The 20,298-nt window shown below is 39.0% G+C and overlaps 1 protein-coding gene across 1 annotated transcript in view; it reads left to right on the top strand.

Annotated features, from left to right (window-relative positions):
• The window catches only part of galnt13 (polypeptide N-acetylgalactosaminyltransferase 13), a 34,316-nt gene extending 22,483 nt beyond the window's left edge, over window positions 1–11,833 (top strand). Inside the window, 4 exon segments of the mRNA XM_032529938.1 lie at window positions 602–736; window positions 1,037–1,066; window positions 3,514–3,714; window positions 9,191–11,833. Of these exon segments, the coding sequence (XP_032385829.1) occupies window positions 602–736; window positions 1,037–1,066; window positions 3,514–3,699 (351 nt within the window). The 3' untranslated portion in view covers window positions 3,700–3,714; window positions 9,191–11,833.
• The last annotated feature ends 8,465 nt before the right edge of the window (window positions 11,834–20,298 follow it).

Genomic DNA, 20,298 nt, shown 5'->3' with positions numbered 1-20,298 from the left:
CAATTCAAGTTTGTTTTTTTGCCAAGTTTTTCTTTCTCGTTTGTGAAGTCCTTTGTCGATTTGGCTCCATGCTGTGGGTCATTACGAAGTCTTGGGCATTTTAAGATGGTGTGTGCCAAGAATTTGATTGTACTTTGGTCTAATCATTGTTCCTGCTGTCCTTGCATATTGTGTGTTGCTGCACTGCATGACACAGCATCTCAATGTAACCCTGAACTAACAGAACAACATGGAAAATGGGGTAGAAAGCACTAAAACTGTGCTAATGTTGTACAGTAAATTATACAAATCAGGTTTGGCAGACACAGAGCTGCAGCACAGCCAAAGTAGCACACTTTTTAATTCATTGACTTTGTCGGTTATCAGGCAGATAAAACATTGATACAGACGATCTTCAAACTGCCAACTGCATAATTGGTGTGTCCCTAGCAAAAACCATGAAGGCTGTAAATCCAAAATAAATCACGGATAAATATATGTAAATTATTCAGATGTCCTCTCATCAAAGACACTTTTTAGCACTATGACTGCATACATTTCTTGAAAGGTAAGCTAATGATGTTGATGCTTCATCCTCTGATAGAGACGTCTTGATTCCCAGGTGTTTTCTTACACGGCGGATAAAGAAATTAGGACAGACGACCTCTGTCTGGACGTTTCTCGCATCAACGGACCCGTCGTCATGCTCAAGTGTCATCACATGAAGGGCAATCAGATGTTCGAGTACGATGCCGAGGTAGGATCCCTATTCCCCCAAAGCCGCCAAATAATCCACAACCTGGCTGCAATTGCAGGTGGCCATTCTCTGCTTCCTGATGCCTGATGTTTGGAAAAAGGACTTTGAAGAACGGCTGATTGATTGTTTGCATTTGTGTCATTGGGAAAGATTTGGGTTGTGCAAAGTAGGGAAAGGAGTACCTGTTTGCTGCCACCAGATGGTGCTGTGTGTCAGTTGTTTTAGCAGCACACAAGTTGAGTTGCTTTTTCCACCCTAAGCAGCTGAGTCTCTTCTCTCACGTTCTCTTCTTTCACGTAGTATGTTGGCAAGTGGGAATATGATTTTGAGGTAAGCTGTTAAAGTCGCTGTTCCTGGATATTGCCCCATAGTTTGAGTCTTTGAGTGTTGTGATTTCTCCCAAAACTGTGTGTGTCAGTGGTTATTAGAGTAGATTATTTATGGTTTATTATATTTTGTTAGATGAGTGAAGTCAAATCTGTGTTTTGATTCTTTATTCTTTAAAATTATAGTTCTTTTACTCATCACATAAAATTAAGTAAAGCAAATACAGTCCGTCAGTAACGTGCATCTTAAACAAATGCAGTCTACTGCAACAGTCTTGCAAAAAAAATTATGTTAGAGATGTACTCTACATATGAATGTGTGAGTGAGCCACAGTTTATTTATAGAAGCACCAAAATGACAAAGATTAACTGAAAGATTAGCTGGATATCAAAGTAAAAAAACTGCAGAGGTTAATTTTACTTAATAGTCCTGGTTATGCAAACTGTCTTACAATATCAATATTCTGTCAAAGGCAGAAAGAGATGTTGCCGGTTCTTTAAACAAAAATTTTACATCGTAGCAGAATGACGATATTCTCCTCAAGCCCTGTGGACTCAAAACAAAAAGCATCTTTTACATTAACAATTTATGTGATTTCTTTTAAACCACTGGGAGACCGTTAGAAAAGACTGCACTGAATACAGTGTTATCTATCAGTGATTGAGATGTCATATCGCTGACATGTAGATATAACAAGGTGAGGAAGCCTGGAGGCCTTTTCATCAAGCATGGAACAAACCCTAGGAGAAGTCCTTTCATTACACGTTGTTCTCTGGGTGCATTCTTAATATGGAAGAATTGAATAATTCATAAACGAAGAGGACTGGTCTCTGTTGTAAACAGCATTGGGGTTTCATCGCTGACAGAGGCCGAGGTTATTTTAAGCCCAAGTGTGATGGACAGGGACCGAATCCTGGGTGATTACAGTACCATTAACATTTCATCTGGTCAACAGTTTCACTTTCACAGGAATACCTGACTCTTCCGTATTCCTGCTGTATTCATTACCAGCTGTAACAGATAACTTTCATTCTTTTTCACCTGCTCTGCTGTTTCAGCCAGAAATAAGATGTGTCCAACAATCACTCATGAATATACCAGTTACATACATTGAGGCAGTTAAACTCATTCCCCTAATCTTATTCACACAGAGAGAAAATCTACTGAATTTATCCAGCTCTGCTTTTTCCTTTGGTATACCTAAGTTTGGTCTTAGTGTAGTAGAGACTAATGGTTTAGTTACTGTATCTTTCCAGCAACAAAGAGGTCAGCTATGATCTTCCATGTTATTTAATTCACAACTGGAAAGATGTGTTGGAAAATGCAATCGCATGAAAAAAAGGTTGAATTCCTGCCCACTGTGAGCACCATTAAGAGACATAACAATTTCATCATGGACATCAAATTCACAATATGAAACAGCAAATTTATAGTAATGTCGTCTTCATGCCATATGGGATGGATGGCAGAGAAAGATTCCCATGTTGATGACTTTGAGCGTTCTGTGACAGAATGACACCATATCTATTAATTTTGGGTTTAATTATGTTGAATGACAGTCTTTGGCAATGTGTGAGGCACCCATGTTATCTGTTCTGTTTTCTGAGTTTTTGGGATGCTATTTATACTCAAAAACTCATAAATGAAATAATCCCGATATGAAATAAACGCGGCATATTTCCACAAGTTGTAAAATAAACCAATCAAAAAAGGGAGCAAACATCCAAACATCTGAGCCATATTTCAACTCAATTACCATATAAATAACTGATAAAAAAATCCTTAAAGTAAGACAAACCATACATGTCAAAATCCATACAATACAAAAATAAATATAAGGTTTATTCTGCCAAAGATTAAATGGGTGTAATATTAACAAACAAAGTTTAAAGGGGGGTAAAGGGGACTGATCAGACAATAACCACTAACCAACAATAAAAAAAAAGGTTGTGAATTTAATCTTTTATAGTATAAACAAGAAATTAGATGTTACTATTTATATCTGTATTAAAATACTGTGTGCAATGTTAATGTCTTATTTTAAGGTGATGGTGATTTGTACAAACATTTTTATGTGGTAATTCAGGTAGAGTTTGGCTCAGATGTTTTGATATGTGCTTCCCCTGTTTGATTGGTTGTGTCATCCTTAAGGTTTAAAGATTACATTTTTTTATACCGGGAATTTGGTGCCTGACACAATCATGATTAAAACGTTATCTCTCATAAACTCAGTGTTGACAATATGATGAAATTAAGTCCAGGTTTTGAACACCTTAAATAAATTTTATGTTTTTCTATTTAAATTCACTGTCATTAAAAATAATCACCTCATATTAAACTGGAAAAGTTGTCTGTGAAGAACAGATGGATTAATTTAACAATAACCTATTGACTGACTCTCGGAATTACCTTCACCACCATCTGTTCCTTTCAATCCCGGCTTGTCACAGAAGCACACCTTCCTCCACATCATCACCCAATCATGTCTGACCATCAACCGTCTGGACGACGGCACCTACGGCCCCACAGTGCAGTACTGTGACAACAGTCCCTTACAGGCCTGGGTCCTCCACAACTACACACGTCTGGACGTTGCAAGACGCTTTTACTTCAGTCCCACTGATTATTCACTCTAAGCTCTTGGGTCTGAGGTGAGCAAGTACAATTTAGCTGAGAGTAGAAGCCAGTGGTCATTTTAGCTGCTGTGTAGTAGTGGTGTAGTTTGTCATTAGCATTGTTAGAAGTAGATTTGTTTGACCTTTTCAGGCCTTATTAGACACCCATTGTATGTAGCTGATTGTTGTGTCTGATTTTTAGAGGATATTTTATTTTCTTATTTTTGTCAGGGAAGGCAGATGAATGCAGAGCTTGTTATAATGTTGATCTTTCAGATATTAGTCAGAATGTGGATGCATATTGTTTTAGGAAGCATTAAGTAGCTTTTAGCGGTGACCTTTCAGGGTGAACGTATGACAACGGGCAGAGGCACACGACAGATGTCCCATTAAGACGGCTCTGTGTATAATATGCTATATGCAAGACCTTTAGCCAGTCTTCATGCTAAATTAGTTCTCATTTGACATTTATTTTCCAACATAAATATTTTCTTTTGATTTGAAAATCCACTGGCTGTCCCCTGGACTGCCTGCGTTTGGGGAATGATTCCTGAGATGGAGGGCGTGTTATTTTCAGCTGATTTATCTAAGTGCATGGCTGATTTGAAATGTGCTTACTATTGTTTACAAGTTCTTTTGAAGTGATCCTTCATTACGAACCTGCCTTTCATGTCCCTGTCCTCTCAGGCCACTCTCCTATTGGCCTGAAGCAGCTGTGTACACCGTCTGCCATGTACACTCTGCCTTCTTATTTACATACTTCTGTAGGGGAACGTTTTTTTTGACTCAGTATTTCTGTCTGTTTTAAGGTTGTTTTGTCCGTCATTGTCCAGTCTGTCCTTTTGTCCGTAGTCTATACTGTTCTACTGCGTTATATGCTGTTTGCACCTCAGTCTTGCACTGTTGTATTTCTCAAAAAGCTAACGAGCAATTTCATTGTCACATGACACAGTTTTTGTGTGCAAGCAGGGTAAATTGGGTAAGAAGCTCCAAGGGCTGCTGGTGTGTGTCAGAGTTGCGGCAGTAAAGTGACCTGCTGTTAGATGGCCTGATTTGCTGTTCACACTCAGAGGTCCTCGTGGTACAGCCAGCTCCAGAGGAGGGCGCATACACAAGAACAGGGCACCATTAGAGCAAATGAGACTGTTGCCTGACTCTGCCTTGAGATAAAAGGAATCTGCTGTTTTTGTATTTCCCACAAAAAGCAGCCCAGCCCTCTGGATAATCAGAGTCAGCACAAGATCACGTCAAACAGGTACTCTTGTGCCTTTCAACAGGTCCACTGTGCTGCTTGGTGACAAAGAGGATAATGTTCCACAACCGGGGCTTACGGTTAGAAACCGTCCTCATTTAATTAGCTCGTCTCAGCTGTGCACACACTCAGCGACTTTCTCCGGAGACTCTGGTTGGTTTGCTGGAAGGCTGAGATGGGAGTTTTCTCTGCCCCAAAGGAGGCATGAAATAATTATGAGCAAAGGACAAGACCTCCACATTTCTAGTATTTTCATAAAATGTGGAATGGTTTTTCTACTCTCCGTCGTTACACTCTTCTTCTGTCATCTCTGCCACTATAGGTTTGGATCTTTGAATAACTAAAAATTATCTCGTTATTGGCTAAACCAGGTTCATATGATTTAGAGTAGATCTACCTCCAATTTAGAGAAGCTCCTTGAACAAGTACCTTTTTAAATTAAATTAATTCTGATTTAATAAACCTACTCTTAAAACTAACACGTTTTTGAATTCTCTTTTTAACAAAGCAAGAAAATTGAAATGTTTAAAGTGTAGGGCTATCCCTTTCTGTTCTTGTCTTCAGTTTTTTTGGAGGGTGTGTAAGGTTGATCGCCACCTGGTCTCTTTGTTCTTGTTCTGTTTGAACAAATGTGGCCTGTAGTGTGGTCTGTACTTCAAGGGAGATGTGTGTGTATTTCTCCGTATCCAGGCAGCCAATGTCAGGCACTTGTGTTTTATAGCTTAAGATCAAACATGGCCTGAGCGTCTCTGTGTGCTCATTAGTCTGAATATTCTCTGTCAACAGTCGGAGCACAATCTTGTTTTAATATAGAATTATCCCTAAACTGCAAGATAAATCATGCCAATGCTCATGTTTAAAGGTGTTTTTTTTTTTTACAAAATAAATTATGTGTAATTTACAAACATTACAACACCTAATGGTATCTAAGTGGCACTTAGCATTTTATTTTTTAACATAATTTTCAAAGTTTCTGTCATGCCATTGTTCTCCCCTCTGCTTCTCCTCACAAACTAACTCCAGCTTTCCTACTTCTCTTCTACTTCTCTGCATGTGATCATTAGGACGAGAAAACCAACTCAAGTGAGCAGCTAAATTGCGGAAGCATGTTACTTTGAAGGAATGAACATAAATGGTTAATCAAGGCCATTGAGAGCTCTTTTACAGTTGTTAGTGAGCGGGTGGGGGGGGGGATCACTAGATTCTTGGTGGCATATAGCCTCCAATTTCTCTCGTACTTGCTCATGTGGTACTACACAACAGGTATGTTTCCCAGTCTGGACATTTTAAAAGTGCTTGTTCTGTCTTTTATAGCCTATGCAGACATGTATTAAGTTAGACATTAGTACTAGAGACCCAGATTTGAGTACATGTACAAGCACTCTTATCAAAAAAGTGACTTGAGTAGAAGTTGAAGTGTTCTTTAAGCACCACATTTAAGTGGAACATTTTTTGTATTTTGTATTTTTTTAAATGTACTACTCAAGTACCGAAAGTATTGTGTTATGTAGCTATTAAAGAAAGCAGTCAAAAGTTTGAATATCGTTTATATTATTTCAAATATTTCACTCACAATTCCTTTTGCCTGTAGCAGCAGGACAAGGACAGGAATGTACAACGCTGCAGCATGTCATGAATAGATAGAATAGATAGAATGCCTTTATTGTCATTATACACAAGTACACGGTACTTGTGCAACGAGATTAAAGCAATCCCTTTGCAGTGTTGACACAAAAAATATAAGAATATAACAGTATAAAATATAACAGTATAAAATATCAAAAATGAACCGTGGGTAGCTAGTTCGCTAGCGCTTACTGATAGCTCAAGCTGGTGTGCCATTTGTGTATTATATTTGTAACTTACCTTGATAGGTTTCTTGAAATTCAACGGTGAATTTGAAGGCCCTTATTTTGCAATCTTTCAGAAGGCAGAGTAGGCACTTCATTCTCTATTGTCTTTCATTCCAATAAGTGAAAAAATGGACTTTAAGAAGGGCCAGGGGTGGTCTCCTTCCTCACCGTCATGATCACTTGAGGTTGAAGGTACTGAAGATGGTGTTTCTGGTTCTTCCATCTCGAAACAAACTAACAAAGCTCAAGTTTTCTCAAGGCAGGCAGGCAGGCAGTAGAGCGAAAGGCAGAACGGGAGCATGCGCTGTCTTCTTATAAGACAGCTTGATTGCTTGATTTGCTCAATGATGAGCCAGCTTCATCAAACCTGGTGACAGAGCCATCTACCGCTCTGGCAGTGATAATGTGGGCTTGGAACATTTTTATAACTGGTACGAGTAATGATGCAGCGCAAAAAAAATGTATCGGAGGAAAAGTATTACTCATCAAAAATATGTACTGAAGTGAAAGTGGAAGTAGGAAAAATAATAATAAAAATAATACTCCAGTAGAGTACATATACAGCCTTTTAATACTTAATTACTGTAGTGAAGTAGTTCTACTTTGTTACTATACGTCTGAGTTTATGTGATAGACAAGCAAACGGGCAGACCTTACAGCGGAGAGGGGGCAATGTGTGGAATGGAACAGGAGACGTGGTATACTGCAAAGTAAACTCCAAATATAACAGGACCGTTTGAGGTCAGAAGCATTAAAATCTAAATCCACCCTTAAATAATCATCTGAGACAGTTAAGCATATTTATTAACTTTCAATGATATTGCTGAAACTGTTTGAAGATAACATTAACAATGGCTGAGTTCTATTCAAGTATCCCAGTAAGTATGTTTACTTATTTGTTATCTTCTTTTAACCTTTCATTTTGATAAAATAACTCTACTAACGCATTCTACCATTTCTTATGGAAAAGAGAAATGACTGCCCATAAGTTTTGTTTCACAGGCCAGCCAAAGGCCTCTGGGAGGTGTCACTATATAAAATATAAAGTCTATAGATTGCATAGTATTGAATGAGGTTTAAACTAATATAAGACCAATGTTATTGATGTAGTAATTACTGAGAAGCATTACCTTTTGTCACTAATGGTGTTTATTGGTCACTTTTACCAACTTTTGGGATTCACACAGAACCATTAGATGTACATGGAAGTCATTTGAACAAACTACAGGAAAAAAAGAGGTTTCGGGGGAAATATGGCTTAGCCACAATGAATAAAAGCGCCTGACACTGCAGTTGCCCCCAGTTAGTGACTAGCTGGTGAACATAGCGGAGCATTTAGTAGCCTAAGAGTCAGACATTTTTTGCATGAGATGGTGGAGACCAAAAACAGTGCTTAAAGGAGAGTAAATATTGAACTTACTATTAACCTGGATGTGTAAATAGGCCACTGTTTACTAACGTGATTGACTTAAAAATGATAATATGTCAATGTTGTTGTTTCTGCTGGGCCCAAGTGGCCAAATCATAAGCTGTTGCAGGGTCAAGTTTAGAACATGTCTGTTAAAAAGTCCTCTTCATCTTGGCCTAATATATCTTGTTCAGTCATTTCAAGAGTTTAATATGTCAAGCTGCGTGGACATTTGGCCTCCTCCTACTGTTTAGTCCCACAACCTGACTGCATGTGTCCAATGTTTGCCCGCCAACTCCAAACTACAACACTGAGCTAAAAGCAACAGAAATAATGAGCTGCAGACTGAGGTGTTGATTGTCATTGGTATTGGTGCAACTAGTAACAATTTTACATTACAACAACTCATTGGATATATCCCAAATATGACTTAATGCAGCTTAAACATAAGCATTAGAGTAAGTTTTATTCATTCTGGAGTAGAAAAATTAGTTATTTCTAGTCTCTTTATTGATTTTTTTTTTTTTTTTAATTTATTGATTTTTTTTAATGCTACTGATAGTCAACAGTATTTTACAAAAAACTCCTTCCTGTTCAGTGGCTGTGAGGACAACAGTCTCCACACTGACAAGCGCCTTAATCCTCTGAGCAGTCTCAGTGCACATTGTGTAATAAGGGGCACAACTCACCTTTTTCTCGACTAGAACATCCTGCTTTCTTGATGTGCCTATTGTTTTTTCCTGCTACAGTTACTGAGTGTAACATGCTCAGGCCATATACTTGGGTCGGAATGTATTTTTGTGAAATGTGGGAAATCAATATTTGGAAGTGTGTCTGTGAAGGTTCATCTTAGTCATCCAGGTGGATTCAACTTTCTCCTGAGAAGAGTTGAAAATAACTCAAAACAGACAATATTAGTCTAAGTATTTGTGTGTTTTTGTACGTTAATGTGTATACATTTACATGTAATGGCCTGTGTTTTCATCCTTTTCTCTCCAGCGACTCACTCTGCTGCATGTGAACAGCAACCAGTGTTTGGACATGCCTTCTGAGGAGGACAAGATGGTCCCCACCTTGAGAGACTGCAATGGCAGCCGCGCCCAGCAGTGGCTGCTCCGTAACATGACCTTAAGCGTCTGATCCTTCGCCTCATCTCTCTCTCCACCACCGCTCTATCCTCATCCTAACCGGTTCTGGTTCTCAACACCCTTGCCAGGTGGTTCCCACAGCACACCATACGCCTCTTCCTGTAACAGCCTGTCCAGCGAATACAGAGATCCAGGCAGCAGCGGCTTATCTTCCATTATGAAGGCCGTCTCTTTTTACAGCTCGCCACTGGTTTGAGAGAAGCTGCACCTGCCGTCCAGGCGGCACAACAAGCTGTGGCTTTGGGGACCTTGTCATGTCTGAGCAGGGAGAACGTTGTGTGAGGTCTGTGCAAGGAGAACATTGAAATCAAAACACTCACACTGTGTCAGCCAGCTGCTAGCCGTGCATCCACTGTGCTGCTTAGACTGCTGCTTAGCTGCTGGACAAACCAAACAAATAAACAGAAGAGCATTTATAAGAATATTGCGAGGCATGTCTCTGCGATGGTCTGCAATCTAAAAACAAGACTGTTGTCATGACTGCTGCTCATCCTCTCTCCATATCAGTGTCTCAGTTATATTCAAACAACAGGAAGTGAATAGAGCCTGACCAATACTGGATCTGTGAAGCCGATACCAATATTCATATTTCAGGGTTAAAACATTTGATAATTGGTTTTGAAGTCAAACTGAAATTCAAATTCTTATCACTTTTGGTGTAGGGAAATGTAAACTATAATGATATTTCAGCTGTTGTGTATATTTTTCCAGTATTTAAAAAGAGAATTAAGCACTGCAAACATTTGTAGAAACAGTATCCAAGCGTGGAGCCTCTTGGTGGGTTTCTAACCCTAGCTGGTGAATGATATTTGAGAGGCTGTGTTGCACCGTCAGCGTCAGTTCTGTGGTGCGCTGCTGACTGAGGAACGTCATTATGGTTTCAATATCTTTTTACAAGCCTTAAGGATTTTAGTGCTCTGTCAGACCTATTTTTTTGATAGTAAGAAACCAAATAAATACAAAATTAAAACAAACACAAAGGATATATGTATGTGGAAATAAATAAATAAATAACTATATATATAATATATACACACACACACACTATCATAATTCCTCAAATTTGACTATTAGAGAACATAATTTAGGCATTTACAAGTTTTAACTATTGGTTCTCTCTGATGGACAAACTATGTAATGGACACTTGATTATATTAAAATACTTGAAACGTATCTTTGGAGTTTCTTGTTTCCAGCTGATGTTAAGGCAGATAATATATCTGTGATAAGTTGATCTGCCAATTTATTGTTGCGCTCTAGTTGTTAAGGTGGATTTCTTGAGATTCTAACCTGAAGACTTCAAAACCATTTTCATATATATAATATATATATATATAATATATATATATATATATTATATATAAAAATGAATAGAACATCCTCCCGTATCATTCGTCTTTGGCTCTGTATGAAAGTTTATTTATAATAGGCTTTTTGAAGAAATGAAAAAAGTGTTTGAGGGAAAGGAAGGAGCATGTAATCGAATCAAAACTCTGCTATTGATTTTAAATGAATGTAGGAGTTTTCCCTAAATGATTACGACTGTGTTCAGAAATACATTAACTGCACTGTGTCATCACGGATATCCGAGAGCCTCATTACTAACGTTTCTGCGAGATTTCAAATTCCTACTACCAATGTCTTTAAAAAGTAATGATGTCTTGGAGCCGGATAGTTACGTGTGCCTTTAGAAAGTTGTTTATTTAGAATGTTTTTGGTGTTTAAAAAGAAGAATGTTCTTTTTTTTTTTTTTGTCTTCTCCTTTTGATTAAAAACAAACTGCGTATTGATAATAAATAATTGTCATATCTCATGAATATGTCACAGTCATATTAATGCTTCATCAAACACTTTGTTACAGTGAACTCAACATTCAGTTTACAACACTCACCAATGCAAATGTGACAGGCACTTTTCATTGTTCATCAGGCAACAAATGTTATTACACATAATGCTGTTAACATGTTTCTATCACCGTTGTTGTTGTTGTACATACAGAACCAATTATTTTTCTATGATGCTGTAAAACTTGAACACTGAGAAAAAAAAAATTGAATGGTTGAAAGATCACGAGGTTCAGTATTGTAGTTTTATTTGGAATTGTGGTAATAAAAACCAGTGCTTACCTTGGGTTTTAAAATTGCGGTGTGTTTTGGAAATCATCCTCGGCCCCACGTAACCAATCCTCAGACCACCTTAAGGAAGTGCTAAGTGCCTGCTCGGCATTCAGACTACAGTTCAATCCCCCCTTTCATACTATCCACACACATTTATTGTTTTTCATTATCTTAAAGTGCAAGGTGTTAAAATAGGAATCTAATACTTCAATGTATTTCTTGCAAAGTGATGTTACCTGTTTGTACAAATTGCCCTTTTTTTTGCTGATAAAAAAAAACAAGTTTGACTGAACATAGATTTAGCATTAATTTCAATGTCAAGCAAGCACATCATACCTTTACATCAGTTGTTTAATAAACCTTGTTGTTGAAGCTTTTAAGACCCCGTACATCTCATTACCAGGCTTCAGTGTGTGGGCTTTTAAGACGCTAATATCAGCTTCTTTTCCGTAGTGACCATTCGAGGACAACAACCGTACAACAGGGTGTTAGAAGAACTACATTGTAATGGGTACTCCCTTCCTCTTTTGTCCAATATCTGGGAAGGTGCCCGCTATCACCGGCTGATGAAGGTATTTCTGACACGGCTCATTACTCTGTACATGTAAGCAACAAAGGCTTGACCTTTTGGGTGGCTCTGGCTTTGTCCAAATCTGAGAGCTGCAAAAAAAAAAAGCGAGCCACGGGAGAGGGAGACAGAGAAAAGAGAATATCCAACTTGTAAATATTAAAGCTGGAACTAATTCTTACTTTCATTACAGATTAGGTTTGCTCAAAATTATGATCAATTGATTAATGGGTTAATTCTATAAAATTGGGGAAAACACCCACCACCATTTCCCCCCCAAAGAAATTGGGTGACATTTTTAAATTGGTTGTTTAGTCCGACCAAAAGTCCAAAACCCTAATCCATTCACTTCACAGTGATGATATGAGACAGAAAAAAACAACAAATCAACACTTTTAAGACTTTTATGGAACCAGCTAATGTCTGTGGCATTTTAACTTGGAAAATAAGTCATTAATCCAACTTGGGGAATAATTCTCTTGCTGGTCTAATTGATTAATGAAGGAATACTTTGACATTTTGAGAAACACCTTGAGAGTTAGATGAAAAATGCCAGTTAAACCACTGTCTTTATGCTAAATGTGAAGCTACAAGCAACTTTATCATAATTTTAACACTTTAATATTATACAATTATACTATTATTATATGATATATAAGTTATTTGGTTTATGGTAGGCCTAAATATTAAGACAAATACAAATATTGCTTTTCTGAAATAAATGCAGTATATAAGACAGCTGGAAAAGTATCCCCTTTTCTCATACTGCATTTTCTTTTTATTTCTCTCACTTAAATAAATAAATAAATACATATTTGTAAACCTCTCCAAAGTAGGCATTGCAGAGGTATTAATAGTTGTTGTGAATCTGACAACACATCAGGGCCTCACCACACCCTCAGCAGGGGCTCTGTGAGCACCGACTGTGGTTTCAGACAGTCTCACACACCTGACGCAGACTGGTTAACTGGGCCTGCGAGGATAAGATAGTGGGTCTGTGGCTGGGCCAGGGGAATCCATTAATGGGTGAGATGCTTTAAATAACAGCCCTAATGGAGGCCTTATCTGTGGCTCTCTAAGGTAGTATGTGATTAGAGTTTCTCACTATGGAGGCTGTACAGTTCTACAGGACTATATAAAGCATGGGCTCATTTAAGCTCAGTAAAATTATAACCATGGCTATGTCTCAAACCTTTAAACACATACCCCGGGTCTTCAGAGACTAAGAACATGCAGTATAATTCAACTCCTTTTATTCAGTTAACCCCTAGATTTATTCCTCAAACTATTTGTTTTAATCATTTTCTAGTGTTTGTTGTTTTTCTGGTAAACATTCATTAGGGTCTTTAGAGACCCAAGGTATGTGAGAATAATTATTTCTTTTTACCTTGTGCAGGTTTTGGAATTGCAAGTCATAATTTTTTCCTGATTAGCCTCATTGTGGGTCGCTGGTTCTACAAAACAATGCATACAAAAGGCTATAGAAGTTGCTTCATGTCACAGCGAGTGGAAGAAGAATTTCAAATCTTCACTCACTAAAAGTACCAATACAATGATTTAAAAAAATAATACTAAGTTCAATTGGGAAAGCAACTCTCCACGCTATCAGACAGCAATACTAAAATTAAGATTATCAGAAAGTAGCTGATGATGAGACTCATATTTTCTGTGCCAAGTGATAAGTCAGATCATTTAAAAGCAGAATTAGGGTATGAGTATGACAATGCTATACCTCAGATGCCGTTGAAAAATTGGACCACTGCAGGCATACAGCACAGCAATGTTTTAGTGACAACAGCTCTAAATGATTGGAAAACAACAAGTCAAAATTCAGGCAATTCAGAAAACACCCTGCTGAAGATGCTCTTATCCATCAACACTGTAGCAGGAATTAAACCTCTTTTCTGGTTGTGTGATTGTCTCTCTAACTTGTTTCCATTAGACCATCATGACAACATGACTCTCAACACTTTCGTGCCTCGTCGTCAAATACAATGCTTTACAATTTGTCCAATTTCTCCAAGTGTCTCTGATCTGCCTGTCTCTCCCTTGCTCAACATATGGTGTTCCATCAACTAAGTGAATCCAATAATAGGTAGAGGCAAACTAGGGGGAGAGATAGGGGGATAATCAACCCTCTGGATGTGCCTTTTCTTCTCGCTCGAGACCAGAGAAATCCTGTACTTAATTGTTAGGGGGACCTGAAGTTTCAGAGCGCCTGCATTGAAAAGCAGCTTTAATTAGACATGGTTTAACAACAACACCCCCCCCCCCCCCCCCCCCCCACACACACACACACACATGTTTTTAAAAGTGCTAGCCAGCCTAGGGATTAAACCAAGAAAATGTCTGTCGTATGCTTACCATCTCTTGAGTAATTTTTATTGATTTGCAGGGAGGAAGGAAGTGCCTCTATCAAGTTTCTCCTATGTGATAATCTTCTTTTAGCGATGAAAGCAGTGATTAGGAGGAAGGGCCCTGTAATTGTGTAGAAATCAATCATCAATCCCCAGGAGCTGTTCCACAAAACTCTCCTGTTCGGATGCTATTTTTGACCACAGTGACAACTAACAAGGTCTTCGCTTCAGCTGCGGAAAGAAAAACCAGCTGACTACACCAGAGCAATATTAATTTGGAATTTTTTCATTCACTTTTTTGTACCTAAATAATTCCTCATCTGACATGACTGTGTTTGGCTGTATCAACGTCATCATCAGATGCTATGTTGCCTCCAGCGACGGTTCAGTTTGTGGTTAAATGCTGCTGCTTCTTTCACAGTCACTCATGAAGAGTTGTAATGTCCTTTGATTACCACAAGATGCTGACAATTTCATGTGCCCCTTGGAGGCTTCATATTTTTACCCAATTGCTGTACCCCCATCGAAACACTGGTTTAGAGATGCTGCTCCGCTCATCCACCACATGGCTTCACATTACATGCCAAGCATGGATAGGAGAGCCTGTTAGTGCTTCAGTATCAAATGAGCGCCATGTTAAAACCTAATCTTTGTGGGAAGAAAATCATAGTGCATGTATTTCATGAGAAGAAGATTGTTGGTTTAAAATTCAAAACATCTATATTGTAGCGGCAAAATAAGATTACAGAGAAAATTCAGGGGGGAAGTCGTAAATTTGTGGCGGGGGAAATAGACGGACAAATCCATCAAAGACAACATCAAAACTGAGGCAGTTTTCTCTGCTCTGCCTCTGATTGTAGAGATTAAAGGAAGATGGAAAATTACAGAAGATTGTCTGAAGTGATTGGCTGATCTTCTCGGAGAATGACCTCAAGTGCTAGCTGAGCTGATTTGGAGAGGAGGACAAATACATCTTGTGTCCTACATTGTTCTGATTAGATTAATAAATCAATCCCCACCCGCCCCTCAGGTTTCGCCCGGGCTATTTTTATGAAATGGGTTACAGAGGATCATCAAAGTGTTCTGATCATTGACTAATGGCAGGTTGACTTACACTAGTGCAAGAAGAGCCAACCACATGCAGAGCACTGCTCAATGGTAATGATGGAAGACGATGTTTCCTTGTGGGGGGGAAAAGGCAGTCGTTGTCTGGGGATGATGCTAATAAACTTTTTTGCTTTGTAGCAACAAAATGTGCAGTTCCTCAACATCCAGCCGTTTTTAGATAAGAACTCATCTGCATATATTTTAATTTAGTGCACAGTGTTATACATCAGCTGCTTCCTGGGGTGTGACAAGAACAAGCCCGGACCTTGACCTCATTCTTGTATTTAGTTGTCAGTGACAGAGCCTGTGTCCTGAGCAGAATTAGAAAATTGTTTCTGTGGGGTCGGGAGTGTTTGAATACCGGTTCAAATGCAGGTTTCTATAGTACGGTGGCCAACACGGGCAAACGCCTGCAACTTCAGAAAACACATGCTCATAGACAAAACAAAAGCAAATTAAGAAAACAACTTAATTAATTTGACAACACATGCGCAGCATTCAGCAAACACACTACATAAACACACAAATTCATAAACGCAATGCAAATAAAAATCAATACAAAAAGAAAAGCACACAAACCACGAAAACAAATGCATAAAAAAAAACGCTGCATCAGATTCCACAACGGAAGTTCTCCAGGCCTCGAGAGGGAGCGTTAAGTAGAACAGCTGGATCTTCGACCCCACGGGGAGAGAGCGCTCTGCCTTTTTATTAGAATCTGGACCTGCAGCCTGGAGACCTCCCGTCTCATGCCTCCCGTCCATAGACTGTCCATTAAATTAATATTCTTCAAAAGATATATGAATAATATATAGTCTATGCTCCCGTCTCATGTCTTCCCGACTGTTGCCGTCACCGAGCTTTGACTTTTCAAAATAAAAGCTTGCGTCTAGTCCGCTATGTCTTTGTAGGCTACTTTGATGTTTTAAATGTTTTTGAACTAAACAATACGACATTCCTGCTAATGAATACAAACTATACTATAAAGCCATCTCAATCACTGATTTACAGGGAGGGACTAGAAATCCTGTCTGTTTTTTTTTTTTTCTGTTTTTTTCTTCAAGAGCGAATTGCTCCAGAATATGAATACAGATTGATTGCTTAGTTTATTACTTATTTTGTTGGTAACCGTAGTTGAATAATCACAATATGCTGCTTGAGGAGGCCCACACTACAGCGATGCGGCTTTCGGACAAACTTATTCTCTCTCATGTAAAATGGCTTAAACAAACGTCTATGTTAAACGCTGATGCAGTTTAAAATGTTTTATTACCACGATCTGACAGACACATCTCTGCTGATTGAGCATCACCTGTGACCTGAGCCGAGACACACCTACCAAACGAGAGGAAACATATCTTAAATATAGACTTAATATTTGCAGTAACACACTGTTTCACACCATTCTGAGATTGAATCTTAGACTGTATATTATTATTTTTAATAATAATATACAGTCTATGGATTGAATGTGTCCCGGCCATAGACCGTTAATAGATATACAGTCTATGGTCCCGTCTCTCTCTCTCTCTCTCTCTCTCTCTCTCCCCCCACCCGTGGGGTCAAAGATCCAGCTGTTCGTTTTTTATTTGCATCGCGTTTATGTATTTGGTTGTGTTGTTTGTATTTGCAGTGTGTTTACTGAATGCTGCACATGTGTTGTCAAATTAATGAAGTTGTTTTCTTAATATGCTTGTGTTTTGTCTATTTGCATGTGTTTTCTGAAGTTGCAGGGCGTTTGCCCCTGTGGGCCACCGTACTTTAGACTCCCTTATGGCTGATCATTCTAGAGACATACTGTATTGTAAAATGTTCTCTGCGACTATCACTGTTGTTGAACTGAATCCACATGGGAATAGGGCTCGTATAATTTGAAACACATGAAAACACCTAGGTTTGAAAAGAAAGAGAAACCGCATGTGACAATAATCAATTTCTATAACCATGTCGTTACATACATTTTACTGTTGTATCATTTAAAGACCCTAGAAAAAAAAATTCTGAATCAACTAACCATCAGTGATTGGATCCTACACGGTCACAAGATTTTCTGTCAAATTAAAAAATAAATTTATTATTTGGTTAGAAAACGACTTGGTTAGAAAAAAACTATGTCATACTTATCATGCACCAATCTGGATTTAGCGACATTTGAATGTAAATTTAGTGGATTGTTTGGTCACTGTTAATCAAATGTAATCCACAAAATTCTGATGAAGCAAGTTAGCTTCTAAAAGTTAAACTCTTGCTAAATAACACTTACAGATGTTTGTTTTCAACTTTGATTGTTGCACGTTCAGTCATGAATATTTCAGGTTAGAGAGAAATACTTTGATTTGAAGTTTTCAGGGGCTTTAAAACTAAAGGACACTAGATAGTCGCACAGACAGATTGTGTCATCACACAACACACTGTATCCTGAAGTTAATTGCTTTTTCTAAATGTACTGTAATGAGTATATCTGTGAAATACAGCAATTAAAATGTGTAGCTGGTGCTGGCAGGCTGGCTGTTATACAGTCCAAATTAAAAATCTTATTTTTGCTCTGCAAATATGTGAATAGCCTTTTCTTCCTAATGAGGGCAAGAATACATGGTGGATGACCTGTGTCCCCCTGCACTCATTATAAAAGTCCTGCAGAAGCTTTAGCTAATGTTTACCTGGCAATTATGACAGCCTTGTGACTGATGGGGAAATCTTTTCCTGTCTGTCCCCCTCAAGAGGACCGCACCACGGAGCCTCGCAGACAACACTAGGAGGCATATCAACGTCGCACTGTGCTGCCATGCAATCGTTCATTTGGAAACGGTTATGTCAGGCCTTCGTGCTGCTAGAAGCTACCATTTAGACAGTAGGGCACACTGGGCTCAGCCTGGACATGGAATATCATGTGGTAAACCACAAGGAGCTGCAGGATAATAATAGAGGTAGATTTAGCCTGGAACCAGACTGACTCGACAGCATATTGATCCCTCTGAGCACTGATGAGCAGATGTATGACATGACAGCAGAGTGTAAAAAAGGATCTATGTTTCATATTCACATGAGATTATGTAATGCTGTAGTGGGTGACTAATAATTGGAGTGCTTACTCCTTTATTTATCCACTGATATTTACTCTTTTTGGGGTGAAAATAATCAACATTGAGCCCCAAACTGCTTTGTTGCTGATATACCTCCAGCAAAAACTGACAACCATGTGAATTTCAAAGCTGCAGTCATCAGTGACTTCTTGATAAAGTGGTTATTGTGCTTTTACCATGGAGTAATATTGCTGATTTAGTACAACACACAACATTACAGTACACCGAGTTGAGAAGGAAAAACTGTGTGTGAGAAAGGTGCTGGTATGTTGTTCTTCATCGTGCCTCATGTGTGTTCGAGAGACGGTGTGTAAAACCAGGGTAACTATGGTGTGGGTGTATTCCTCTGTGGCCATGATCTCTGTAATAGATGAGTGAATTCTGAGCAGTGCATCCTGGTTGCAGCTCTTTGTCCCCCCTGAGATCTCATACAGTTTGCTGTGAGTGTCAGTGGCTTTCCTGCAGAACGTGTTACTCTGTTAAGATCTCTGGTGTAGGGCATTTGCAGGATAAAGTGGATGCAGTCACCCATGGGACGGAAACGGGGTCATCTGTGGCTGTTAGCACAGGTGACCCAGAATAACAACCAGTAAACATGGTGCATTTGTAAATGTCCACTACAAATGGGAGGACTTTTCTTTAACCTGCATTGGAGAAGAAATTAGGTATACAGTAGGATATTTGTTCAGCATTATGAAAGCAGGCTGATGTCTTTGCAACATAGAGGTAACGATGTAAAATACAGTTTTTATTCTTCCCATTGTTATGTTCATCTTTACCGATTGGGTAATGTTGCAAACAGACAGGGACCAATTTATTTCCTTGTTTAGGCTAAGATGTGGCGTTTAGGGTGATTATTTGAAAGTCAATATGACATCTTGGTTGCAGTTGTACATATTTGATCACTCCAGGCGATCCCGTTCCCTCCTCCTCTTCCTCCAAATTGTCAGTCATTGTAGTGCCACTAGGCAACAGTGAGTGCATCACTGGAAACGTGGAAGTGCGCAGGAGCCGCGCGGGGCAATCGACAGGAAAGAAGGCTCTAAGCAGCTAAAAGAGCATCTGGTGGATCTCTACCACTGGACCATGAAAATCCAGTCGACATTTCTCTAAGACAGTGGAAAAGGTGCCCGAAAAGAGCCTGGAAACCAGCGTCGATGCGCGCAGCCAAAAATGACGACAGTGGGACAGTGATTTTCTTCCTCCATCTAGTCATTTTTCACTGTCATATGCTTGGATGCAATTCATCTCCTATGTATACATATTACAAAGGAAGGGCTGGAAACCGAATAATCTTCAACACAGACGCAGACGCAAGTGCGCAAAGAGACGTTTCATACTGGAAACAGTTTCCAGCGACTAATTACGCAGAGATATTGGTGTTTTATGGGCCGTTGAAGGATTTTGAACTTTCGCATGAAAACTTACTCTGTGTGTACAGTTTTGAACAGGTCGATATAGCCCCAACCTTCACGGGCGATGAGTAATCCACGACGCAACTGATTAAGCTGTAAAACCTGGACTGCGACTGGCGCGTTTGGATACCTTATCCTGTGCGTCGCTTATTCTTTTTCACATGGCTTCTATCTTCGGGTTTTGTAAACTAATCGTACATTATTGATATTTCATGGCTATAGAGTGTACCAACTAGCGTGTGGCGAAGAGGACGATGCAAGACTAACTGGGGCGAAGACAGCGGACTTTTATTGCCTTATTTCCAAAGACGA

This window comes from Etheostoma spectabile, chromosome 11 (assembly GCF_008692095.1).
Source record: "Etheostoma spectabile isolate EspeVRDwgs_2016 chromosome 11, UIUC_Espe_1.0, whole genome shotgun sequence".
In the NCBI taxonomy this organism is placed as follows: Eukaryota; Metazoa; Chordata; class Actinopteri; order Perciformes; family Percidae; genus Etheostoma; species Etheostoma spectabile.
This window is presented reverse-complemented; position numbering and strand designations above follow the sequence as displayed.